At 42.9% G+C, this 22815-nt stretch overlaps 1 protein-coding gene across 1 annotated transcript in view; it reads right to left on the minus strand.

Annotated features, from left to right (window-relative positions):
• Positions 1–1447: 1447 nt before the first annotated feature.
• The window catches only part of CLU (clusterin), a 32558-nt gene continuing 11190 nt past the window's right edge, over positions 1448–22815 (minus strand). Inside the window, exons 3-9 of the mRNA XM_020983983.2 lie at positions 19357–19505; positions 16342–16512; positions 13692–14121; positions 10880–10987; positions 6891–7120; positions 2911–3092; positions 1448–1716 (exon numbers count right to left, since the gene is read on the minus strand). Of these exons, the coding sequence (XP_020839642.1) occupies positions 1698–1716; positions 2911–3092; positions 6891–7120; positions 10880–10987; positions 13692–14121; positions 16342–16512; positions 19357–19505 (1289 nt within the window). The 3' untranslated portion in view covers positions 1448–1697. The remainder of the gene's footprint in view (positions 1717–2910; positions 3093–6890; positions 7121–10879; positions 10988–13691; positions 14122–16341; positions 16513–19356; positions 19506–22815) is intronic.

Raw genomic sequence — 22815 nt, forward strand, 5'->3', positions numbered from 1 at the left:
GACGTTAGAGAAGCAGACCCGCCAGCAGACTGTGAAAATAGGAGGCGATTAGGGCCTGCACCAGCACGTGGCAGCACCAGAGGAGAGAAAGGGGGAACGTCCGAAAGATGTTATGAAGGAAGAAAGGAAGGGACTTAACAACTGACCAGATGGGGGCAGGGGAGGGAGATCTGTGCTAGCAGTGGTGTGAGGAACTCCAGGTGCGGGAATTCCCTTTACTAATACAGCTATAACTCATCTTTCATTTACAGTCTTCGGGAAATTCCTGGGACACTAGTTGATTGTCTTACCCAGTGATCACATTCCTAGTATATGTCTGAGGCAGTACAGCCCTCTACCTACTACTCCTTGTGCTGAGTGTGCAAACCTGAGTACTTTGTAGAAATGATAAGACAACAAGGAGACTTGTGTCAGCCCAGCTCTATTAAACATAAATACTGAGGTCAAGGAAAGAAGAGAATATAATTTTCTGGAAACAAATGACTATGGAACCAGGGCTATGCAGGTACAGGAGAAATTCACAGGGTCCCAAGGTGGGTGGGAAGGTAGAGGAAGCTTAATGATGGAGAGAAATCCCCGGAGTCCCAGTCCTGAAAGTGCTTCCAAGGAAAAATGAACTGCTATGCAGCCTAAGGAGGGTTCCAGTCTCCAACCAGGTGCTGCCACAGGCACAGCATGCCAGTGGGCATGGGCACCTCCATGTTTACTTACTCAACCAGCCCCTCCCTTTCTCTGCAACATCCATAACAACAGTTATCTTGCTAGCCTTCCCTTAACCTCTGGTGATAGGGGAAGGGAGAAGAAATACACTCCACTGAGACATTATTCCTATACATGAGAACACTTCTGTAATTTTTGTCACATAAGCCAATGGAATCATTAGATTCATTTTTCATAAAGTTACACAAACTTTTTCTATACTGCATGTATACCATAAAGCAAGCGCTGGACTTAGAGCTAGGAGGATCTGAATTCAAATCCTGTCTCAGACACCTACTAGCTATGTGACCCTGGGCAAATCACTTTATCTCTTTTATAGCCTCAATTTTCTCATCTGTAAAAACAAGGGTAATAATAATACGTACCTCATGGGATTATTATGAAGATCAAATGTGGTCATGTGTGTGTGTAAGGGTGAAGGTTGATTGTGTCAATCAATTACTCCACCCAACTTAGGTAACTCTGCAAACTAGAAAGCACTGTGTAAATGCTAGCTATTGTTTTCCAGAGTAGAAGCATGAAATTAGAGGACTTTAGAGTCAGAAGGGACCTTAGCTGTTACCTGTTCTCCCACACCCCCTCAATTTACTTCATTTTGATAGCTTTTATTTTCTGGACCACGGTGATATTTTTGTTGAAGGCTAGCTTTGTTCTCAATGAGCATAACTGCCCCCCCCATCTCCACCCCCACCCCCAAAAGGAGAAAATATAGAATAAATCCAGGCCATCCATGTCAGGTTTAGTTTATTGAGTTAGTTGTTCAAGGAGGGAGGTATCTCCCTACAGCAGCAAAGTACAGGTGTTAACAGTGTGAAATCTGGAAGTGCAGGCAGATGTGGGGTGTGAAAGGGGCTTCTACTAGACCAAGGTCTCCTTTACGATCCCACCTGACCTTGGTGACTAGGTAGCATGCAGGAACCTCTTGGAGAAGCTGTGGGACCTGGATTCTCACAGCTCAATGGTGGGGGAAGCTCCAATCACACAATTTGATTTTCTCTAAGAAAAAGAGAGAGAGGAAAAATATTCCTTGAGCAAGTGTTGATGAGTTCTCAAATAGCCGTACAGATGATTAACTTCCTTTAACTGGAGAGGAACAAGTAAGTTCCAGTAGGCAAGACAGGTCTCCACTAATTCAGAAAGTGCTAAGCAATGTGCAGCACATGAACGTGGTGGTATATTGTTGCCCCATAACAATGGATCAATAGGGGGCAGCTAGGTGGCACAGCGGGATAGAGCACCGGCCCTGGATTCAGGAGGACCTGAGTTCAAATGTGGCCTCAGACACATAACATTAGCTTGTGAGACCTTGGGCACATCACTTAACCCCATTGCTAGCCAAAAAAACAACAACAATGGTTCAATAGGAAGAATTCAGAGATGCATGGGAATACATACTGACTGCTGTGGAGTGAAATAAGGGATAGACCCAATGATGCCAAAATCCCAGCTTAACACGAGGTAATTAGAATGACCAAGCTTGGCCCAGAAGAAGAGATGAGAAAATGGACTTAACTTTCCTTCTTTGCAGGTACATAATATTGCACAGGCCTTTAGGCTTATTGATAGGTCTATTAGTTTTACTAACCTTTTCCACCCCTACCCCACCCCCCACCCCTACCTTTTATACCCTGTTCTTTGCTATAGCAGATGACTTTCTTGGGGGAGTTGGGGGAGTGGGCAGAATTCATCTGGAAGTGAAGGTAATATAAACATTTATATATATATATATATATATAAATATAAACATTTATATATATATATATATATATATATGTATATATATATATACACACACACATATATATAAAATTAATAAAACATTTTAAAGAAAATACATTAAAAAAGAAAAGTCTCTTTATGACTTTAGCTAGCAAGTAAAAGGGAAAAGAGGATGGTAAGTTTTTCTTGGCTTCTGGCTTGATCTCATAAATGGGGGATATCCCACTTGAAATGGCATGGTGGAGAGGGAAGAGCACTGGATTTGGAATCAGAGGTCCTGAGTTCAAATCTCAGTACTTCCTACCTGCCTTGACTTGGGCAAGTCACTCTTTGTTCTTGTTTCCTCATCTATAAAATTAAGAGATCAGATGAAGTGATCTCTTTCGGCTCTAAATACATGGTCCTATGACCCAGGCTAATAACCATGGCTGTCAGGAATGGCCACAGGCATCCTCTGACCACGTGACTCACAGATTCATCCTTTTGTATTGCTTAAGGGCCTCATCCGCCACGATCTCCATGAACTTGGGGTCATCCCAGGAGATCTCGGCAGGCACAGTCAGCGTGATTGGCTCTGAGTCAAAGATCTGCACGACCACTTCTGTGTCGGAGGGTTTGGATGGGTCCTCTGGGTTTGAAGATCTGGAGTACACCTAGGGAAAGGGAGAGTAGAAGGAATAGCATTGGAAACTTTCCGTTTCTAAGGACAGGAGGATTTCCTAGAAGATCTCAGATTTGAAAGGGGCCTTAGAGGTTGTCTGATCCAGCCTCTATTGAAAGTATCAACTTTCTCTGCAACATCCACAGTTTTCTAATAAGGCTCCCCTTGACCTCTGGTGATAGGAGATGGGGAAAGAAAATAAACATTTCTCTCATACCTACTCTATGGCAAGCACTGTGCTGAGCACTTTACAAACGTCATCTCATTTGCCAACTCTCTACCTCCGGAAGCAGCTCCTTTCGTTTAAGGGGCAGCTCTAATTATTCAGAAGCTCATTCTATCATTGAGTCAAAATCTGCCTCCCCCATAATTTCCAGCCTCTGGTCCTCTGGGACCAAGCAGAATAAGTCTCTTCCAAAGAGCAGCACTTCAAATACTTGAAGACAGTCATCAAGCCCCTATTAAAACATTCAGGCAATTAGATGAAGAGGCAACTGGCATGCAGGGCTTGGAATCAGGAGGACCCGATTTCCAACACTGCCTTAGCTATTACCTTGTTGCCTGTGTGACCCCAGGCAAGTCACTTAACCTTTCTGTGCCCTAGGGTTATTGTGAGATCAAATGAGTAAGCATATTGAGAGAAAAGATTATTTTTCTCTTATATTAATAATCAATTATTGAATTAGGACGAGGATTTTTTCAGAAGCCTGTAAGTTGTTCAGTCTCTGATGGACATTGTTAATGGATGAGACTGCCCAAATCCATAGGGTACATGCCTTTCAATCCTGGGTAGGAGACCCCATGCAACTAGAGAGCCTTTCAAAGAATTTAATCTAAAGTGGGTGAAATCTGGCTTATTGTGTTCTATTCAGACAGGTCTGAGTGATCAAAGTCACCTCCCCCATTCCCTCATTAGAATATGTCCACCTCTCACTAAAAATATTCATTCTCTCATTACTTGTTAATGAATCAGAGTCGAATGCCACCCTGAGGAACACCCACTCTTCCAAGGGCATATAAGCATTAAGTGGGTTGCATGAGGATCTTGGGCATTCAAGAGTGCCACTGATCCCTTCTTATTAATTATCTGCTAGCATGATTAATAAAAGGATTAATTACACAGAAACTATGTCTCTCCAACTCTTTACATGTCACAATATGTAAAGCACTTTGCAAACTTTAAGATACTATATAAATGCTAGCTATAATAATCAACATCGATAATTACATCTAATTATATTATATATTATATCAAATATGTGTAATAATTATACCTATATAATTATTAATTACAGTTTACTTGTAAAAAATAAGATCTTAGAGTGGTACCATAGATAGAGTCAGCCTTGGAATCAGAAGGAACTGGCTTCAAATCCTGCCACTGACATATACTGACTGTGTGACCCAGGGAGGTCACAAAACCTCTCAGGGTCCCAGGCAACTCCCTTTGATTATTAAGTTGCATGACAGCTTTTGCTGTTGTTTACTTGTTTTTCAGTCTTGTCTGACTCATCGTGACCCCATTTGGAGTTTTCTTGGCAAAGATATTGGGGTGGTTTGCCATTTCCTTCTCCAACTCATTTCACAGATGAGGAACTGAGGCAAACAGGGTGAAGTAACTTTCCTAGCTAATAAGTGTCTCAAGCTGGATTTGAACTCAGGTCTTCCTGACTCCAGGCCCAGCACCTTATCCACTGAACCACCTAGCCACCCCTGCATGATAGCTACTTGTTTGCATTTATAGAGGGAGTTCCTAATATTAGTGAAATCAGACATCCAATCCAAAATAAGGAGGAGAAGGAGGAGGAGGAAGAGAATGAGGAGAAGGAGAAGCAGAAGGAGGAGAAGGAGAAGGAGAAGAAGAAGAAGAAGAAGAAGAAGAAGAAGAAGAAGAAGAAGAAGAAGAAGAAGAAGAAGAAGAAGAAGAAGAAGATGATGATGATGATGATGATGATAAGGAATAATTTCTTCATCATGGCACTTTCTCTCATTATTACCAAGCATTTTGATGAAATGTGAAAGCAAGAATAATCAGAAACCTGTTGGATCTATGAGTTATGGAGAAACTTTATATTTGTGAGTGGTTTGGGGAAAGGGGAGTTGTTTTCATTTTAATTATATCTACATTGAAGCACCAAATCCTTTATATTTCTAGAAATGGTAATGTTCAAGCAAACACTGAAAAGTTTTTGTCCAGGATATTGTATGAGAGATTCCTCTATTGGTAGGGAGTTGGACCAGATGAAATCAAAGGTCTCTTCTGACTCCAACATTCTAGAATTCTTTCCTCCTCCAGACTAAACCTCCCCACCTTCTAACTAAAGAGCTCTGAATCCCCTTCACCATCTCAACTGTTCTTCTCTGGACATGTTTCAGCTTGTCAGTGGCCCTCATGACATATGGCCCAGGACTGAAGCCACCACTCCAGATTCAGGCAGGCTGAGGCAATTATTCAAAGCATTGCTCTCACTACTTCATCCCTTTCCAGGGTGCACTCCTGACTCATCTCCACAGGACTTTCTCTACTAAGCCACAGAAACCTCTTGACCCTAGAAGCTCATTCACTCCACTCCTGGACTACAGGTCATATTGGAGTCAGCAAGACTCATCTTCCTGAATTCAAATCTGGCTTCAGACACTTACTAGCTGTGTGACCCTGGACAAATCACTTAACCCTGTCTGCCTCAGTTTCCTCATCTGTAAAATGAGTTGGAGAAGGAAATGGCAAACCACTCCAGTATCTTTACCAAGAAAACCCAAATGGGGTCATGAAGAGTCAGACGTGACTGAAATGACCAAGCAGCAACAATAATTGTGCTGACTGACCACTGGGAGCTCTCCTGAGGGCACCTAGCATCAGCACAGAAATATATTTTATACCAGCAAATCCTCCATCCCCTACGCCCATCCCTAATCTAACTGAGGTGCAGAAAAATCTAGAGAGGGGGATAGGGTTATCACATTCTAATGAAAGGCTTAAAATATTTATCCTTTTCATTTGGGGAAACCAAGGCTGAAGGAAGAGGTTCAAATTCTATTAAACTGATAAAATTATGACTAGGGTGAACCTGGCCTTATTTACCAAATCCTGGAACTAAGGGGGCACCACCTTGAAATTTAAAAGAAACACATTTATAATGATCCCAGCTCTGTCACTTACTCCACATGTGACCCTGGGTAGATCAATTAAACTCCTGAGTAAATCACTTAACCTCCCTGGCCCCAGTTTCCTCATCTGTTAAAAAAAAATAGGGGAGCTGGACTAAAAGATTCTAAGGTCCTTTTGAGCTCAAGATCTTAGCATGATATTTTATCATTATCGATCTAGAACTGGAAGACATCTCAGTCCAACCCCCTCATTTTACAATGGAGGAAATACAATCCCATGACAAATCTCAGGAAGCCCAAAGCCATCTATACATTCAGGACAGGTTGACATAGATGATGCCCCAGATGGGCTCTCAGTAAAAACCAAATGCTTGGGAAAGATCCCCAAACTTTTAAGATTGTCATTAAAAAACAGTAACAACAACAACAACAACAACAAAAACCCCACCTCTGCTCTTCTATATCCTGGGCTGGGTGGAACACTGTTAGTTTCCTAGCCAAGGAAATGTCCACTTACAGATATCTCCCAAATCAGTGGGAACTCTGGATATCACAGATGTACAAATTAGCAGATTGGAGAAATAGACAAAAAAATGGAGAACTCATCTAGTCTGAGGACACAAGACTGGGGCACGTGGCAAACACTTAATCTGCTTCATTTGCTCACAGAGAAGGCACTTACAGTGGAGACCTGGAGATAGTCTCCATTCTTGCTCTGGGTGAGGTTGGCCAGCCGGGACACCCAGCCAAACTGCCGGTTCAGCTGGTCCAGGAGGGAGGAGGTGTTCAGCATCTTCAGCTGGTACATCTGGAGAAGGTCTTCATACTCTCTGCCAAATTTCTCTATTATCCGAAGAGCATCTTCATACTTTTCCCTCAGCCGGCTCTGGCTTGGGTCTGTGTCAGAGCAGTCTTTCCACAATGAAGAGAAAGGCAGAGAATAGAGGCATGAGGTGAATAGGTAAGAAGAGAAACTTGGGCCTCCATCGGCCAGTTTGGGGTATTCAAGCTAGGCAGGGTGACATAGTGGCAAGAACACTGAATTTCAGTTCAAAAGACTAGAGGTCAAGTTCTGATCCCGACATTTATTAATTATATGACTTCAGGCAACTCAATCTCAGTCTCCTTTTCTTCATTTGTAAATGACAATACCTCGAGTATTATATATATTAAATATACCTCACAGGGTTCTTGAGTGGAAAGCACTTTGTAAACTGCTCATGTAAATTGGAACTATTACTGTCATTATTTTTATAACTACTCATTTCTCACTACTTCAGCAGCTAGGTGGTCCAGTAGACAGAGCATTGGGCTTGGAATCAGGAAAACTCCTATCCATGAATTCAAATCTGGTTTTAGATACTTACTAGCTCTGTGACCCTGGGCAATTCACTTAACCCTGTTTGCCTCAGTTTCCTCATCTGTAAAATGAGCTGGAGAAGGAAATGACAAACCACTCTATCGCCCTTGCAAAGAAAACCTCAAACGGGGTCACAAAGAGTCAGATGCGACTGAAATGACTCGACAACAAATAGCAACAATTCACTTCTTATTGAAAAGTCCCTAAAATAGCCTGAAAATCAGCTGTTCTCCCTAGTCTTTTGAGCTTATGCAAATGGCCCTGGGTTTTTCCTCCACACTTGCTCTTTGGGCATCAGAATCAGGGATTGGTTTTCCTACTTAGGTTAGCCATAGACTAGTCCTCCAGAGTTAATACAGCAGCAAAAAGCATAGAGGATAGTCTATTCTTTCACTCCCCAGTTGATGTCCTTTGTCTATTCCCCTTTGATGAGTAACAAAATATGCCAGGAGAATGATAAGAAGGATATGGCTTTCAAGCACTCTGCTACCCAATGAATGCACACTCCTGGCTAATAATGTCTTGGGGAGAGGATCACCATAAAGCTCTATTTTATGAGGGCGCCATTTTGTTCCATGGTGTCTTAAACTGCTCAGAACAATAAAATACTTTGGGTCCCTTTATGAAACCTCTGGCAAGAAACTAGGGTTGTTTTTTTTTTTAAATATGTTTTCTAAATTCTGTTGGGAGTTGTTAAGCTAAGCTTTTGTTTGGATAGTGAAAGGAAATGAAGCAAACTCAGGGTAGTTGAGAATGCTGCCAAGAGCAGGGAATGATTCCCCTCATAAAGAGGTAGCTCTTTACACTGAAAAGGAACTAAAGAGAGATATAAAAAAAAAATATCATGGAGGCAACAAAGAGTTGTGCTAAAGAAACAAATTAATACCATTTTTCTGATAATATACAATACCGTTTACCCCTAAAAACATCATCGAGTCATTTCAGTTGTGTCTGACTCTTTGTGATCCCATTTGAGGTTTTCTTGACAAAGATACTGGAATGGTTTGCTGTTTCCTTCTCCAGCTTATTTTACATATGAGGAAACTGAGGCAAACAGGGTTAAGTGACTTGCGCAGGGTCACAGTGCTAGTAAGTGTCTCAGGCTGGATTTGAACTCAGGTCCTCCTAACTCCAGCGCTGGTGCTCTATTCACTGTACCACCTGGTGCTCTATTCACTTAAAAAACAAACCAAAAAACCCATACATGTGAGAAAATGAAATGCTTTCCTTGAAGCAATAGTTTAGTTAATTAGTGATTGATAATAGTTGAGTTAGCTGGCAAAGACCTTTGCCTGGGTGTTTGTATGTCTTTAAATCTTACTCGAACATATATCACTTTCTTATATTTCAGTTCTACCAGGAGTTATAATTTCAACAGTGTAGGGATTTTTTCCCACCCATGAGGACTACAATCTCTTCACATCTTCACTCCCTGCAAAAAGTAAAAGGCTAAAAACCTCTCACTGGACAGTTTTCATGAGTTGTTATGGACAAAAAAAAAAAAATTCACTACCCAGGGGCCAACCTTTTTCTGGCAATGAGCCACTACAAAATGAATTAAGTTGGTCCTTTAATAGGAGACGCAGTTCATTCCCAGGTCCACACTCAAACCTTTCTAACAACCTCGAGGCTCTCACCACTCTTCCTTCCCCCCACCCCCATTCACTTCATGCCAGCTACTAGAATTGCAGGTGTGGTATCTTAGAGTAACCTGTTACAATAGGGCTAATTGTGCAGAATTTAAACCTGTGAAGCCACATGTCAGTCACTAAACTGACCGAGCTTGTAAAATGAAAAGACTACTGTTTCAGGATTATTCACACAATGGGAAGAGAAAGAAAGGCAAGTTTCTAGATTCCTGGTAGACTTTACAGCACCCATGAAGACAGAAATATTTCTTTTGCCTTTACAAAGAAAACAGTGGTAAAGTACTGAGATGTTATTTAAAGTGTCATTCTGACCCTAGGAGCCAACGATTGTCAAACCTTCTTATTATTGACCTGAGCTTTCTGCTTCTGGAAAGGAGAGGGAAAAACAGAACATGTTCTCTGTCCTTATTTCATAGAATTTCAAGCTTTGATTTGTCAGGATCCCCAGGCCAAGACCACCCCTCTCTTTTTACCTATCTCTTTTTATTATTAGGAAGCACCCTGTTTTACAGAGCTAAGGCCCAGCAAGCAATCTGTTCCCTGAGCCTGGCATAACAACAATCCTTTGGGCTCACCCTCTGGATGATCTCAGCCACAGCAAAATCCCAGAATTGTTTCATACCAGCACCAGGTGGTCCCTGAGCAGTGGCAGCACCCATGTTCCGACTGTAAAGTTCTGCTATGAATCAAACTTGTCTCATGGTTGCCGTTACCCCTCATTGTCAGGGCTACAGCTCACTGAATAAGGATTGGTATAAGTATTGAGATTTGCCCACACTAAAGTGGGTCTCCTACAAGAGGGGGGCCCCAGCACATGTCTAGCTTCCCTCCTCCAATGGAATAAAGAAAGCTTTTTGCTTATGACCACTGTTATCTCCTTGGTTTTATTTTGCTTTATTTTATTTTTTTAGAGTTAACTGTGGTTTTGATCATCTGTGTGAGCTCTTTGGTATTTTGAGAGTTAACAGCAGTCACAGAGGTGCTGTAGCTCTTTGGTCATTTGTTATTAGGGTTGGCAGATTCAAAGTCTAGTTTAAGTATTACTGAGACCCTTCCTAACCCATCAGGTTACTTTCTATATGCTTTCTATACATATCTGTGTACATGCTGTATCGCCCAAGTAGAATGGAAGCTCCTTGAGGGCAGAAAGGAAGCAGCATGTGGATCAGGGAGCCCAGTGCTTGGGCTGAACCACTGACTTCTTTGAAAAAGAACAACCTGACTGCTTGTTTGGAAGCCCTAAAAGGTCAGGCCAGGGCCCCACCTAAAAAGAAGGTTCCTTAAAATCGTGACATAATGCAGAGGCACTAAAAGAAAAATGGTGTGGATCTGGGTAAATAAACACGGTTTACGGTGAATGGTCACGGGATTGTAAATTTAGAGCTGAAAGAGACCTAAGAAATCATCTTGTCCAGTACCCTATCATTTTACAAATAATAAGACTGAGGTCCAGTTAAGTGACTCGTCCAAGATCACACAGGAAGTAAATAACAGAGCTGGGATTTGAACCTAGGTCTTCTGTTCTAAATTCAGCGCTCCTCCCATGGTACTACTGGTACAATGAATGGTATAAAGGGATATGTATGCTCCTTGGGCAATTAGTAAATAGTCATTAAGAATAACATTATACCTATGAAAAATATTTTCTCCATGCTTCCTTACCTACTGACAAAATCTCCCGGCACTTCTCACATTGATCTTTCATCTTCAAGCATCCTGCTGAGTTACGACGGATTTCCCGGCATACCATACGATCATTGGTGCCATTTTCTAGGGACAAAGGAAGAAGAAAATTGCATCTTGTCATGGTTTAGCTGCTGGCCAGCCATCAGAGGAAACAGCGTTTCTATGGTCCACATACATCCCTTTCTTCTCTGAAAACACATTTCTTCATGCCTACGTCTCTTCCTTACCTCCCTGTCTCTAACCCTGAATGTTTATGTACAAATATAGAGACTGAGGTTCACGGGAAAAAACAAAATTAATAACGAAAGCATCATTCTCCTAGGATAGAAACATAAGATCTTAGAGCTTGATGGAACCTTACAAATCCTTAAGGAGCATATTCAAAGATAGAGGTTATCCTCTCTTCATTTAATTTATTCATATCCACTGGTATTGGACTGGACTGCCTTGGAGGGTGACCAAAAACTCAACTAGGGAAAGGAATCAATTTAGTTGCTTATCTTTTTATTTTATTTTTGGGCATGTGGGGTTAGGTGACTTGCCCAGGGTCACACAGCTAGTAAGTATCAAGTGTTTGGTCTGAGGCTGGATTTGAACTCAGGTCTTCCTGACTTCAGGGCCGGTGCTCTATCCACTGCACCACCTAGCTGCCCCCAATTCAGTTCCTTATTAAGGGCCTACCACGTGCCAGGCACCATGCTGGATGCTGGGGATACAAAAACAACAATGAAACAATCCCTGCTTTTAAGGCGTTTCCACTCACTGACAACCAGCAAAGTGGTAACCAGTGCACAGCCCCAGCCTTCCTTCACCTTTACTGATCCAGAAAAGGGGAATCACCACAGTTAAGCTGGGGAAGGAGACAGGAAATCGGTCTAACTGTCAAGGTCCAGGAGACAATCAAGGGCTATGGTATTGGGGAAATTAGAACAGGGTTACATGGGCAAAGGAAGCTGGGGAGGGCCACAATACCAGCTGCCCATAGCGCCAGTCTGCCCTTACCCTCTGCTATTTCCTATCTGTGGGACACTGAGCCCGGCACTTAATTACTTTGTTTTCTTAGCTTTAAAATAAAGGGGTTGGACTGGGAGGCCTCTAAGGCTTTAAATCTATGATCCTATGACCTTATCTATTCAGCCTTGCTGGGATTTACAATGAGAATGGTTTGAAGAGAAAGGTATGTTGTTGTTAGCCTCTCCCCAGATACCTAAGTAACGTGGGGCGGCAGCCACAGCCAAAGCTTCCATCCCAAGGCCCACCAACTCCTGCCCTTCTTGACAATGATACCTTCCTGCCCGCCACTGGAAAATTCTCTCCCAAGGCAGAGCGCTGCCAAACACTGACCAAATTTATTGTGTTTAAAATATATAGATTCCTGGACCTCTCTCTGACTCTAACAAGTAAGCAGTAGTCTTCAGAAAAAAACAGAAAAAAAAAAGATCATAGATTTAGCATACGTTCCCAAAATGGGTGATACTGCCGCCTGGGGAGTGTTGGAATGATGGGAGGCGGGGCAGTAGTAGCCTTGGGTGCAATTAGGGGGCACTGAATAAAAATAAAGGGGCCGCAAAAGCATAAGCAAAGAAAAAAAGATAAGAAAATTTTGAAAAAGCATTCATACATGTTTCATCTGTTGAGTAACAGAGTGAAAGTCTTAGTGATTACATTATTTTCCAAATAGACACACAAAATACAAATGATAACCAATCAGTGGTTGAATCCGCCGACAAGTCTTAACAAGCAAATGTTGGCAAGTGAGCATGTTCCACATTGTCAGAAGTCCAGCATCCACTGGCAGAAATATGTACATGTAATGACTTGTATGTAATAGGATACTGTATGGTTACATGATACAATATTGCATCATCAAAATTTCAATGTAGGAAAAAGCTCACAAATTTACAATAAAGGATTAAATTTAAGATGCATCATTTTTAAAAAATACATCTATTTTGAAATGATGCAAATTTTTAAAAAAAGTTAAAAGGTTAAAGAAAGTAGATTTTCAGGGGGGCAATGAGTAATTTTTTTAAAAGGGGGCAGTAGGCCAAGTAAATTTGGGAACCTCTGATTTAGAGCCACAGAGGACCTTAGGGGCCATCTACTCCAACCTTCTCATTTTGTAGATGAAGAAACTGAGGTCCCTAAAGGTTAAGTGACTTGCCCAAGGTCACATGAGTGACTGAAGCAATATTTGAAGTTAGGTCCTCTGACTCCAAACCCAATGTTCTCTTTCTCTGCACAAGAATCCATTTTAGCTTAACCTCAACACATGGCTTCAGAACAGAAACAAGTTGAAAGGCTCAGCTTTTGCTGCTGATCTTGTATAGACCTATGTTTCTGAAAAAAAAATTATTCTGAACTTACACACACACGTGCACAAAGAGCAATTTCCACATAACAGAAGACAGACAGGATTCTTTTATTTATTTATGTAGATATTGTTTCCCCAATTAGAGTGTAAGCTCCTTGAAGGCTAGCATGGTTTTTGCTTTTTCTTTGTAGCCCTAGTGTTCATCACAGTGTCTGGCACATAGGAAGCCCTTAATAAATGCTTGAGGATTGATCAAGCCTAGCTCCCTTATCTAGAATAAGAATGAGATGATCTCATTTGTTCTGAATATGTGGACACGTGGGTTTTAGGCACAAGGCACTCTAAGTTCCTGGGAAAATGTTAGTAGCAGGGAAGAAGAGAGAGGAAAAGGAAAAGAAGGAAAGAAAGAAGAGAGAATTAACCTAATGTGAGAGAGAAGAATGAATGAATAGTTCCAATTTATGGAGAACCAACCTGAAGTGTGATAGCTGCTGAGATTCCATTGTCTTTCTCTTTCCATAGCCCTGTGGGCACTTTCCATAATCCTCTGGGACATTTCAAAGAATGGCTGGAACAGGTGCTGGAAACCTACTGGGTGTTGGGAGAAGAAAGATGGAATGTCTCGGACCACTCTCTGCTTTTGGAAAAACCAAGGTCGGAATCGGGGCCTCGGAGAGTCGTCGAATACCCCTCTGAAGGGGCTGATGATAAAAGGGTGTGTGTTCTCAGGGAACAAGGGGCTGCCCTGGAATAACTCATCAATGTTGTGCTGGACCAAGCTGTAATTCTCTTCCAGATTCATCAACCTCTGTTCTTGTTCCTGGTCATCTTTCAACAGAGTGTCCATGCGATCCCCATTTAACCAGATGGAGAAAGGCGAGGACTGGTTCAGGAACTCCTCTAACTGGAAAAGCAAAGAAAGGAACACCTCAGTGCCAAACTCACCTGCATCGTTCACTCTTTGTGTTGGGAAACTGAGCCAAGCTGGGGGTGTAGTTATTTCTATAGGCCAAGTGCCGACAAGGGTGAGTGCCAAAGGTATCATTTTAGGGAAGGATTTTTGTTTGTTTGTTTGAATAAGTTTAAATAAACTTAAAGGAATCTGAGTGGGATTCTAGTTAAAAGTACTTTAAAAACCATATCCTCCCACCCCCACCCCTAAATACCTACTAAGTATATACTGGAGTTGTAAGGGGCTTATGTTAACATGGATAAGGTTTACATAAGTTTATCTCAATTTACTAAAAACCCATCATTTCCATATATTCCCTCATCTCTAGCCATTGATGGGCCTTGCTGCTGGAATGACTTATCCAGCCGGGCTGTCCCTTTCACACAATAGGAAATTACATTTGAATGCCAATCACCCCTCAGAATCAGACAGAATGAGGAAAGGTTAAAAGTCATCATTTCAGGGAAGGGAAATAGCTATTTTTATGTAACAGAAATTTTCTCTCCTGGATCCTACATATGACTTTTTCCTCAATTTTGTTTTCCTTCTAGTAGTGTCTGACTTCTTGACCCCTTTGGGGGTTTTCTTGGCAGAGATACAGAGTGGTTTGCCATTTCCTTCTCCACCTCATTTTACAGATGAGGAAACTGAGGCAAATAGGGTTAAGTGATTTGCCCAGGGTCACACAGCTAATAAGTATCTGAAGCCAGATTTAACTCAGGAAGATGAGTATTCCTGACTCCAGACCCCCACACTCTATCCCTTGAACCACCTAACAGCCCTCTATATTCTAATGCAATTTTTATGTATCATAGTTGTCTGTATCTTGGGTTGTACTCAAGGCCTGCTAGATTCTAAGTTCCATGAAGGCAAGGACCATGAATTATTTAAATGTTCGCTGACATGTTTAGCAAGGCAGACTCCACAGATTTCTATATTAGCACCCACTCAGTTGTTGGTTGAATTTCCTAGTCAAAAACAGGCAAATACAGAGGAACTCTGACAAGAGGGAAAATTTTCAGGTGAGGGAAATGAGGAAGAAAACCTGGGTCTAGAGGTACCTCCCATATACCCTTACCACCCAAAGACCTGGAAACATCACCAGTTTTGAAGAGATAGTTGCCCCCATCCCTATCATTCATTTCAGTCTGGATTTTTTTGGGACAGGAAAAGAGAAAAAAGAAGAAAAGGGGCTCCATGAAGCTTTAAGATAAAAGGGCTATTTTTTTTTGTAATGTGCAAATCCTTGTTATTGGTAGGTGTTTTTGGTTTTTGGTGGGGGTTTTTTGTTTTTTATTTTATTTTATTTTTGAAGCACTATCGATCGTAGCTTCTTTTCAGGCTTTAGGGTCTCAAAGTCCTATAGAATTCCAATTTAGATTATAGGGAGGAAAGACAGGGAATCGCTGGCCTAAAACCAGAGTGGGATTTTTTTTGGTACTCAGGAAATAGTCTGTGTATTCCCCTGGGTATATCTGCTTGGGTTTGACTCACCAAAGATGCAATGGATCTGTGGGCATTCCCTCCAACGCTGCAGACTGAAGCCTGTGTGTGACTGCCATCCCATAAATCTGCCACTGGGGCAACCACCCAGCTTGACACTGACAACCTCACTGAAGCACATGGGTTGTCCACTAGTTAGGTCATGCCCTTGCTGAATGACCAGCCCATCTTTTTTCCCCCTAGTCATATATTTCTCTGTGCTTAGCACATAGAAGGAAACGTCTCCTTATTCTTTGTTTAGAATGTAACCAACTGGATAATAGGTAGGAGTGGTAGACACAGTGGCTACAAAAATAATTTTGGTAAGAAGGGCAAAGATGTGGAAGCAGACCTCTCAATAAAAAGAGCCTAGTTTAGAAGGCTTAGGTCTAAGGTTGGGGTTAATTAGGAGAATTAGTATCCTAGAAGCTTCGGGTGCTATTAAGACCATTTCACCTAGGTGGACTATGACGTCACCAGGCCCTTCTGGTCTTGCTTTATTTCTAGCCTGGGTTTACCATTCTAGAAATAAGAATTCTTAGCCCTCATCAGTTTGAGCTACCTACCTCCTACTGGCTCATGAAGTCCAAAGCCATCATTTCTCAGTGGTTCATGGCTACTACTACTTTAACAGGTCCCCTTCCTTAACTCCCTGTGGGATAAAGGAGGAGGCTGCTGCTGTTTCCTTACCTGGCGGCCCACAAGGCCTGAGCCACTCCTGCAGACCTTTGTGTAGAACTTCATGCAGGTTTGTTTCAGGCAAGGCTTGCATTCCTCCCACAGGGCCAGCATGGTATCGTTGCACACCTCCGGCTTCCCAACCATCTGCTTCTCTAGGTTCTTGGCCTCTTGGATGGCTTCCTAGAGGTGGGGCAAAATGATACCAACGAATCATCCACAGAGCCACGGCATGCTTGATGCCTCAGACTTATTCCTGATTCTAACATGGGAATCTGATTACCACCATCCTTCATCCCCAAACCTGTACTATTCTGTCCACAGAAAAGCCCATGTGGTTCCTTCCTGATGGCTTTCCTCGTGGGAGTGCCAAGGCGGCACATGCACCTGATCCCACCCTGCCCTGCTCCCTATGCCCCAACTACAAGGGATATTCAAGCATCTGGATTTTTTTTTTTTGCTTTCCTATCACCACAAGCATCTAGAAGCAATGCTTTCAACCCTCAAGGAAAGCCAATTATCATTCTCAGGTAGTAGGGTCTCTCCATATCATGGAGAGCCCAGATCATCTCTGCTCCCTTATACTAAACCTGAGCAGGCCCAAGGAAACTATAGCCCTCAAGAATATATACTTTCATGACCCCTGGACAGACAGCCCAGGTCAAGGCTTCCCTTGCCCACCCTCTTAGAGTATTTCTTCACTGGAAGACAAGGGGAAAATATCCAAAATTCATCCACAGGTCACTAGGAAATGCCAAGAGGTTCTGGAAACTGCCTATTATATATTGTCCTTGGTATTTTGGTAGAAAACCTGGAAAAGACATCTATGGATCCCCAAAATCATTCCACGATGAGTCTGTGCTCCTGGGATGATTTCAGCAGGACCAGGAAGGTTCAGGTGAATAGGTCCCATATTCTCACTATATAAGTTGTCACTATATAAGCTGTCACTCCCTCAGTTTCAAAAAGCTTCATGTGAGAGAGTCAGAGAGTCCCTGTAGCTTCAGCCAAGCCCACAGGGCTTCCAAGCTTCCCATCTAGAAGCAACCGTGTTGGGGCAGCGAGGTGTTGGGGCAGCGAGGTGACGCAGTGGATAGAATACCGGCCCTGGATTCAGGAGGACCTGAGTTCAAATCCGGTCTCAGACACATAACACTTACTAGCTGTGTGACCCTGAGCAAGTCACTTAACCCCATTGCCTAGCCAAAATATAAAAAATAAAAAAATATAGATAGAAGCAGCCCTGTCACCGCAACTATAAAGAGGTCTCTTTTGTGGTAGTGACCTTAGCAGCTCCCCAAGGGGCATACACAGGCTAAAAGAAATCTAGCAAGAAAAGAAACCTACGACTTGTACTTTCCTAGGTTTGGCAAGTTTGCCAAAGAATTACATTACAATAGTAGCTAATATTTATATAGCATTTACTATGTGCTAGGCACTGTTAAGCACTTTACAACTATTTCCTTATTTAATCTTTATACCAACACTGGGAGGTTAGTACTATTATGATCTCCATTTCACAGATGAGGAAACTGAGACAAACGGAGATTAAGTGACTTGCCCAGGGTTATACTAGCACTAGTAAATGTCTGAGGTCAGATTTGAACTCAGATCATCCTGACTCCAGGCTCAGTACTCTACCCACTGCTCCATCCAGCTGCACAGAAGTGCCTCTGAACAGGGAAAGTACCATTGAGTTGGTATTTGAGCCAAGGTACTCTACCCCAGCTATGTGTGGTAACCAAGCCTATGTTGTTAGCGTGAGTGTTTCCTTCAAGGATGCCTAGGAAGGTACAGGTCCCTGCTAGGCTTCTGCTAGTCTGTGTATATCCATTGGAGGAGGCTGCTAAAATATAAGAGTGCCTATAGATGCTCAAGTTGCCAGGAGAGTAACTGGTGATGAGAACTCTGGGTAGACTAGTAACTATTTGTAGCTACAGTTTTATGTAGCCACAAGGCCCTATTGAACAAGAAGGGATGCTACGAGAAAGGGCAAAGGATACTCACAGCAGTGCCCTGCCCTTTGGGATGCTCATTCCCCAACATACACCTTATTTAGCTTCCAAGGGTGAAGTAGAGGAAGGAGATGCTAAAATATTAGGCAAGTCTTTTTATGAGACTGTAGGGCCTAGAGGATCCAGCTAAGGCCTTGGAACTGAAGAGCCAAGTTCAAACCACAGCTCTGTCAGCATCTCTGGGTGTAGTACAAGAGAATAACTATCCCCTCGTTTGCCCCATCAGCAAAACGAGCATCATAAAATGTCACCTCTAATAATGCCTTGTGTGATCAGCTTGCAATTGCCCATGCTAATGTGACACCAAAAGGCTACAATGCCAGGAACTGCTGAGAAAAATTTGCTGTGCAGCATCCAACACTCATTTCTATTTGACTCCTACCCAGTGGCCTTTATACTATACCAAGGAGGCTCAGCAAATGGAAAAGGAAAGGGACCACCAGGCTCTTGACCATTAATCCACTATTGGCTCTAGCATTCCAGCCTTGTCCCTAAACTGTAAGCTTCAAGAAGGCAGAGATATTCTATGTTTTCATCCCCATTTCCACCCACACTCTCTCCAGCTCAGTGTGTTACGCATGTTAGAAACCAATAAATATTTGCTGGAAAAAAAAATCAATGGAAGAAAGGTCTAGACTCTGGCAATTTGGCAATATCCCCTGGACCAGGATCAGCGCCACAAACAGGAAGCTAAAAGCCTTGACAGATCCTCTTTGCTAATCCCAGCAGGCCCCAAAACAAACAGCCGTTCCCTGTGACTCACTGCTTGCTCGACTACTACATTTTTAAAGAAAAATAATAACAACCAAAAACTCTTCAAAAACAAAACAAAAACTGAGCCCTACAACGGCTGCTTAAGACACTCTCCCAGGAGAATTTGAGGCTGCTGTAGCAATGTAACCAAGAAAATCACAGTTCTGGCTCAGTCTCCAAGGAAGGCATGATTACTCTTCCCTTATCTTCATGGTGGAGTCTACCAGGGGCACTTGGGTGTGGGGCTGTCCATTCTCACCTCCTTCTGTTTCTTGGCTTCTTCCAGGTTGTTGAGCAGCATTCTGCGGTCCTTTCCTGTCTTGTCCATTAGATTTTTCATCTGTTTCATGCCGTTGAGAGCATTTTCAAATTCATTACCTACGTATTTGCTCCCCTGGGCAGACATGTCTGTAACAGAAGGAGAGAGTGAGGCTGAGAGACAATCACAGAATGCTTGCAGTGGTGGGGACCCCAGAGAGTATGTAGTCCAAGCCCTTCAGCCAAACCCCTCCCCTACCCTATCCCCACCTCCAGCACCAGCTCATAAACTGCTCCCACCCTCAGTTTACAAATGAGTCAATGGAAGCCTAAAATGGGAGTTCTGAGCCCACAGCTCATAGTCAGTGTCTACAAAAAGGGAATTTAGGGTGGAAAAAATCTGCACCTAAATCCTAGGCTTGGTCTGGGGTCTGGAAAGGTATGGCTGATCCAACTAGTGATAAGGTGAGACAAATGTCTCTCCTGTCTGTGGTGACTCAGTGCTGTGGGAGATAGTCAGATTTCTTCATTCACCACTCAGACCATTAAATCTACCCACCTTCTTTGGTGCTGAAGAGGGCATTCATTCATTCATTCATTCATTCGTTCGTTCATTCGTTCATTTGTTCATTCACTCAACTTATTCATGGGACTTCCCTGGGGCAAAGATATTGGAGTGCTTGCCATTTCTTTCTTTGAAGTGTCCCCATTTTACAGATGAAGAACTGAGGCAAGTAGGGGTTAAGTGACTTGCCCAGGGTCACACAGCTAGTAAGTGTCTGAGGCCAGATTTGAATTCAGGAAGATAAGTCTTCCTGATTCCAGGCCTAGCACTCTATCCACTGTGCCACTTAGCTTCCAGGTTGGGGTCGCATACTGGCATATAGTGGACAGAGAGACATCCACTCTCCTTTTCTTCTACATAATCACAAAAGATCCAGCCACTGTTTGTGCCAAGAAAATTGGTCCAAAGTGAGATGAAGTCAATCTAAGGCTCTTCCTGGGACTTAAAGGAAGCAATCATAACACTCAGAAGGTAGCTATGAAGGAAGCTGGTGGGGAAGGGTGTAGGCTCATGAGAGCCCCTCCTTGGACTGGGTGCCAACTTCTGGTCCGCTCACTGTCCTTTTGGGTTTGACTGAGATTGATGGAGAAGTGACCTCCGGAGAAGGGAGGTATTCTTGTCCTCTGGAAGCTGCTAGACCCAGGGGCCTGCTGGAAGCAGCTAGACTAGCTCAAGAGCGCTTCCATTTTTAGCATAAGCATTGATGCCTCAAAAATTCCATAGCTACAAATCGGAGCTGGAGTTGTTGTTTTGACTGTTTAGACTTAAGAAAGTCTTAATTCAGATAAAAGTATGTGTTGTTGTCGCTGCTGTTCAGGTGCGTCCACCTCTTCGTGATCTCATTTGGGGTTTTCTTGGCGGAGACACTGGAGTGGTTTGCCATTCCTTCTCTAGCTCATTTTACAGATGACGAAACGGAGGCAAACAGGGTTAGCTAGGTAAGCTAGTAAGTGTCTGAGGCCAGATTTGAACTCAGGAGGAAGAGGCTTCCTGACTCTACGCCTGGCGCTCTATCCACTGTGCCACGTAGCTGCTCCATACTCCCCCACTCCCACCCCACCCACCACCCAGTCCAATTATTAAACATTTACCAGCATGCTCCTGTATTACCCTATAAATAATTGCTTGAGCTCCACAGGACTGTTGAAAAAGGCTTAGAGAATGAAATCATCACTGGACTACAGACCCAGTGACTCAGGCAGCAAGGTGGCTCAGTTGATAAGATACGAGCTGCTGGATCTTGAGTCAGAAAGTCCTGGCTCTAAATCCTCAGCCACTTACTAGCTTTGTGATCTTGGGCAAGTCACTTAACCTCTATTTCCCCACCTGTAAAATTGGGATAATAATAACATATACCTCCCAGAGTTGTTGTAAGGACATAATATATTGTGCCTAATAGGCACTATATAAAATATTAGCTATTAATAATACATGGCAATCATGTTGCTTCTTAAGGTTGGCAAAATATTTTATGTACATTGTCTCATTTGAGCTTTCCAACACCCCTGCTTAGACCCCAACCCATCTTTATTAGAACCACATCACTGCCCCATCATATCAAGAATGTACTCGGCTCCAGCGATGATAGAAGAGGTTTAAGCTGGCCCAGTGTGCAATCCCTCTAGTATCAAGCATTTTCTCCTCGCACACAGCCAACAACTCATGCTGAGCAGCAGCCCCTCTACAGATAACAGCACCCTTGTTCTCAAACCACCTTTCTGAGCAAGGCCTGCCATCACTCAATTTAGGTCAGTGTCTCTATGATAAATGGACACATATGGAGACAGCTGTGATGGAAAGTCCTCTGGCTTTGGTGTCTGAGAATATGGATTTGAATCTCAGCTCTGCTACTTAAGACTTGGGCAAATCATCTACCCTCCCTGGGCTTCATTTGCCTTCTGGGGTCCCTTCTGGCTCTAAACTGGGGAATCATATGATTTGTACCTTCCAACTTCAAAGCCTACAATTCTACGGCTTGTTGAACCCCATTGGCGTTCAACATCCTCTCAAGATTACAAAAAGTCTAAGACCTGGCCCCTACCCCAAAAGGTAATAACCTGGCTAAGAACATGATATTAATACACATCGGACAGTCAGAGAATAATACAAAATAGTATACAATTGAGGGTTAAATAGACTATATGTTAAAGGAGTTCACATATAGGCTACTGAACAGTGGATCAGGGAAGCCTTCTTGATGGAGGTGGTGGTCCTCTTTGAGAAACAACAACAAAAGTGGGGTAGGCTTTGGAGGGGCAACTGGGTGGAGAAGTGGATAAAACACCAGGCCTGGAGTCAGGAAGACCCATCTTTGTGAGTTCAATTATAGCCTTAGACACTTACTAGCTGTATGACCCTAGGCAAGTCCCTTAACCCTGTTTGCCTCAGTTTCCTCATTTGCAAAAGAGCTACAGAAGGAATTGGCAAACCACTCCAGTACCTTTGTCAAGAAAACCCTAAATGGAGTCATGAAAGGTTGGGCATGACTGAACAATAACAACAAAAAGGCTTTGGAGAGGTGGAAAGCAATGAGACAGGTGAATACAGGGCAACCAGAATGAGCTGAGCTGGCTTGGGGCACAGTAGAAAGACTGGCTGGACAGGACGAGAATCGTGGTAGACAAGCTAAGTAGGTAGGGTGGGGTCAGATCACAGGAGGCTTTGAAAGCCAGACTGAGGCATTTAGACTGGTGGCCCTAAGAAAAGGGAAGTGAGGGAGTCTGGGAGACACACTAGGAAACTCGTTCCTTTATGCCACAAATGTTTAGGAAGCGGATACCACATACAAGGCACAGTGCCAGGTGCTGGGGGGAATTCAGAAGATGCATAGGACACCTCTTTGATTGGCTTTTTGTACAAATTGTGCCCCATGCACAATTTTAATCTCTTTAATCT

The sequence above is a fragment of the Phascolarctos cinereus genome, unplaced genomic scaffold (assembly GCF_003287225.1).
Source record: "Phascolarctos cinereus isolate Bilbo 61053 unplaced genomic scaffold, phaCin_HiC Scaffold_2;HRSCAF=192, whole genome shotgun sequence".
NCBI classification, from domain to species: domain Eukaryota; kingdom Metazoa; phylum Chordata; class Mammalia; order Diprotodontia; family Phascolarctidae; genus Phascolarctos; species Phascolarctos cinereus.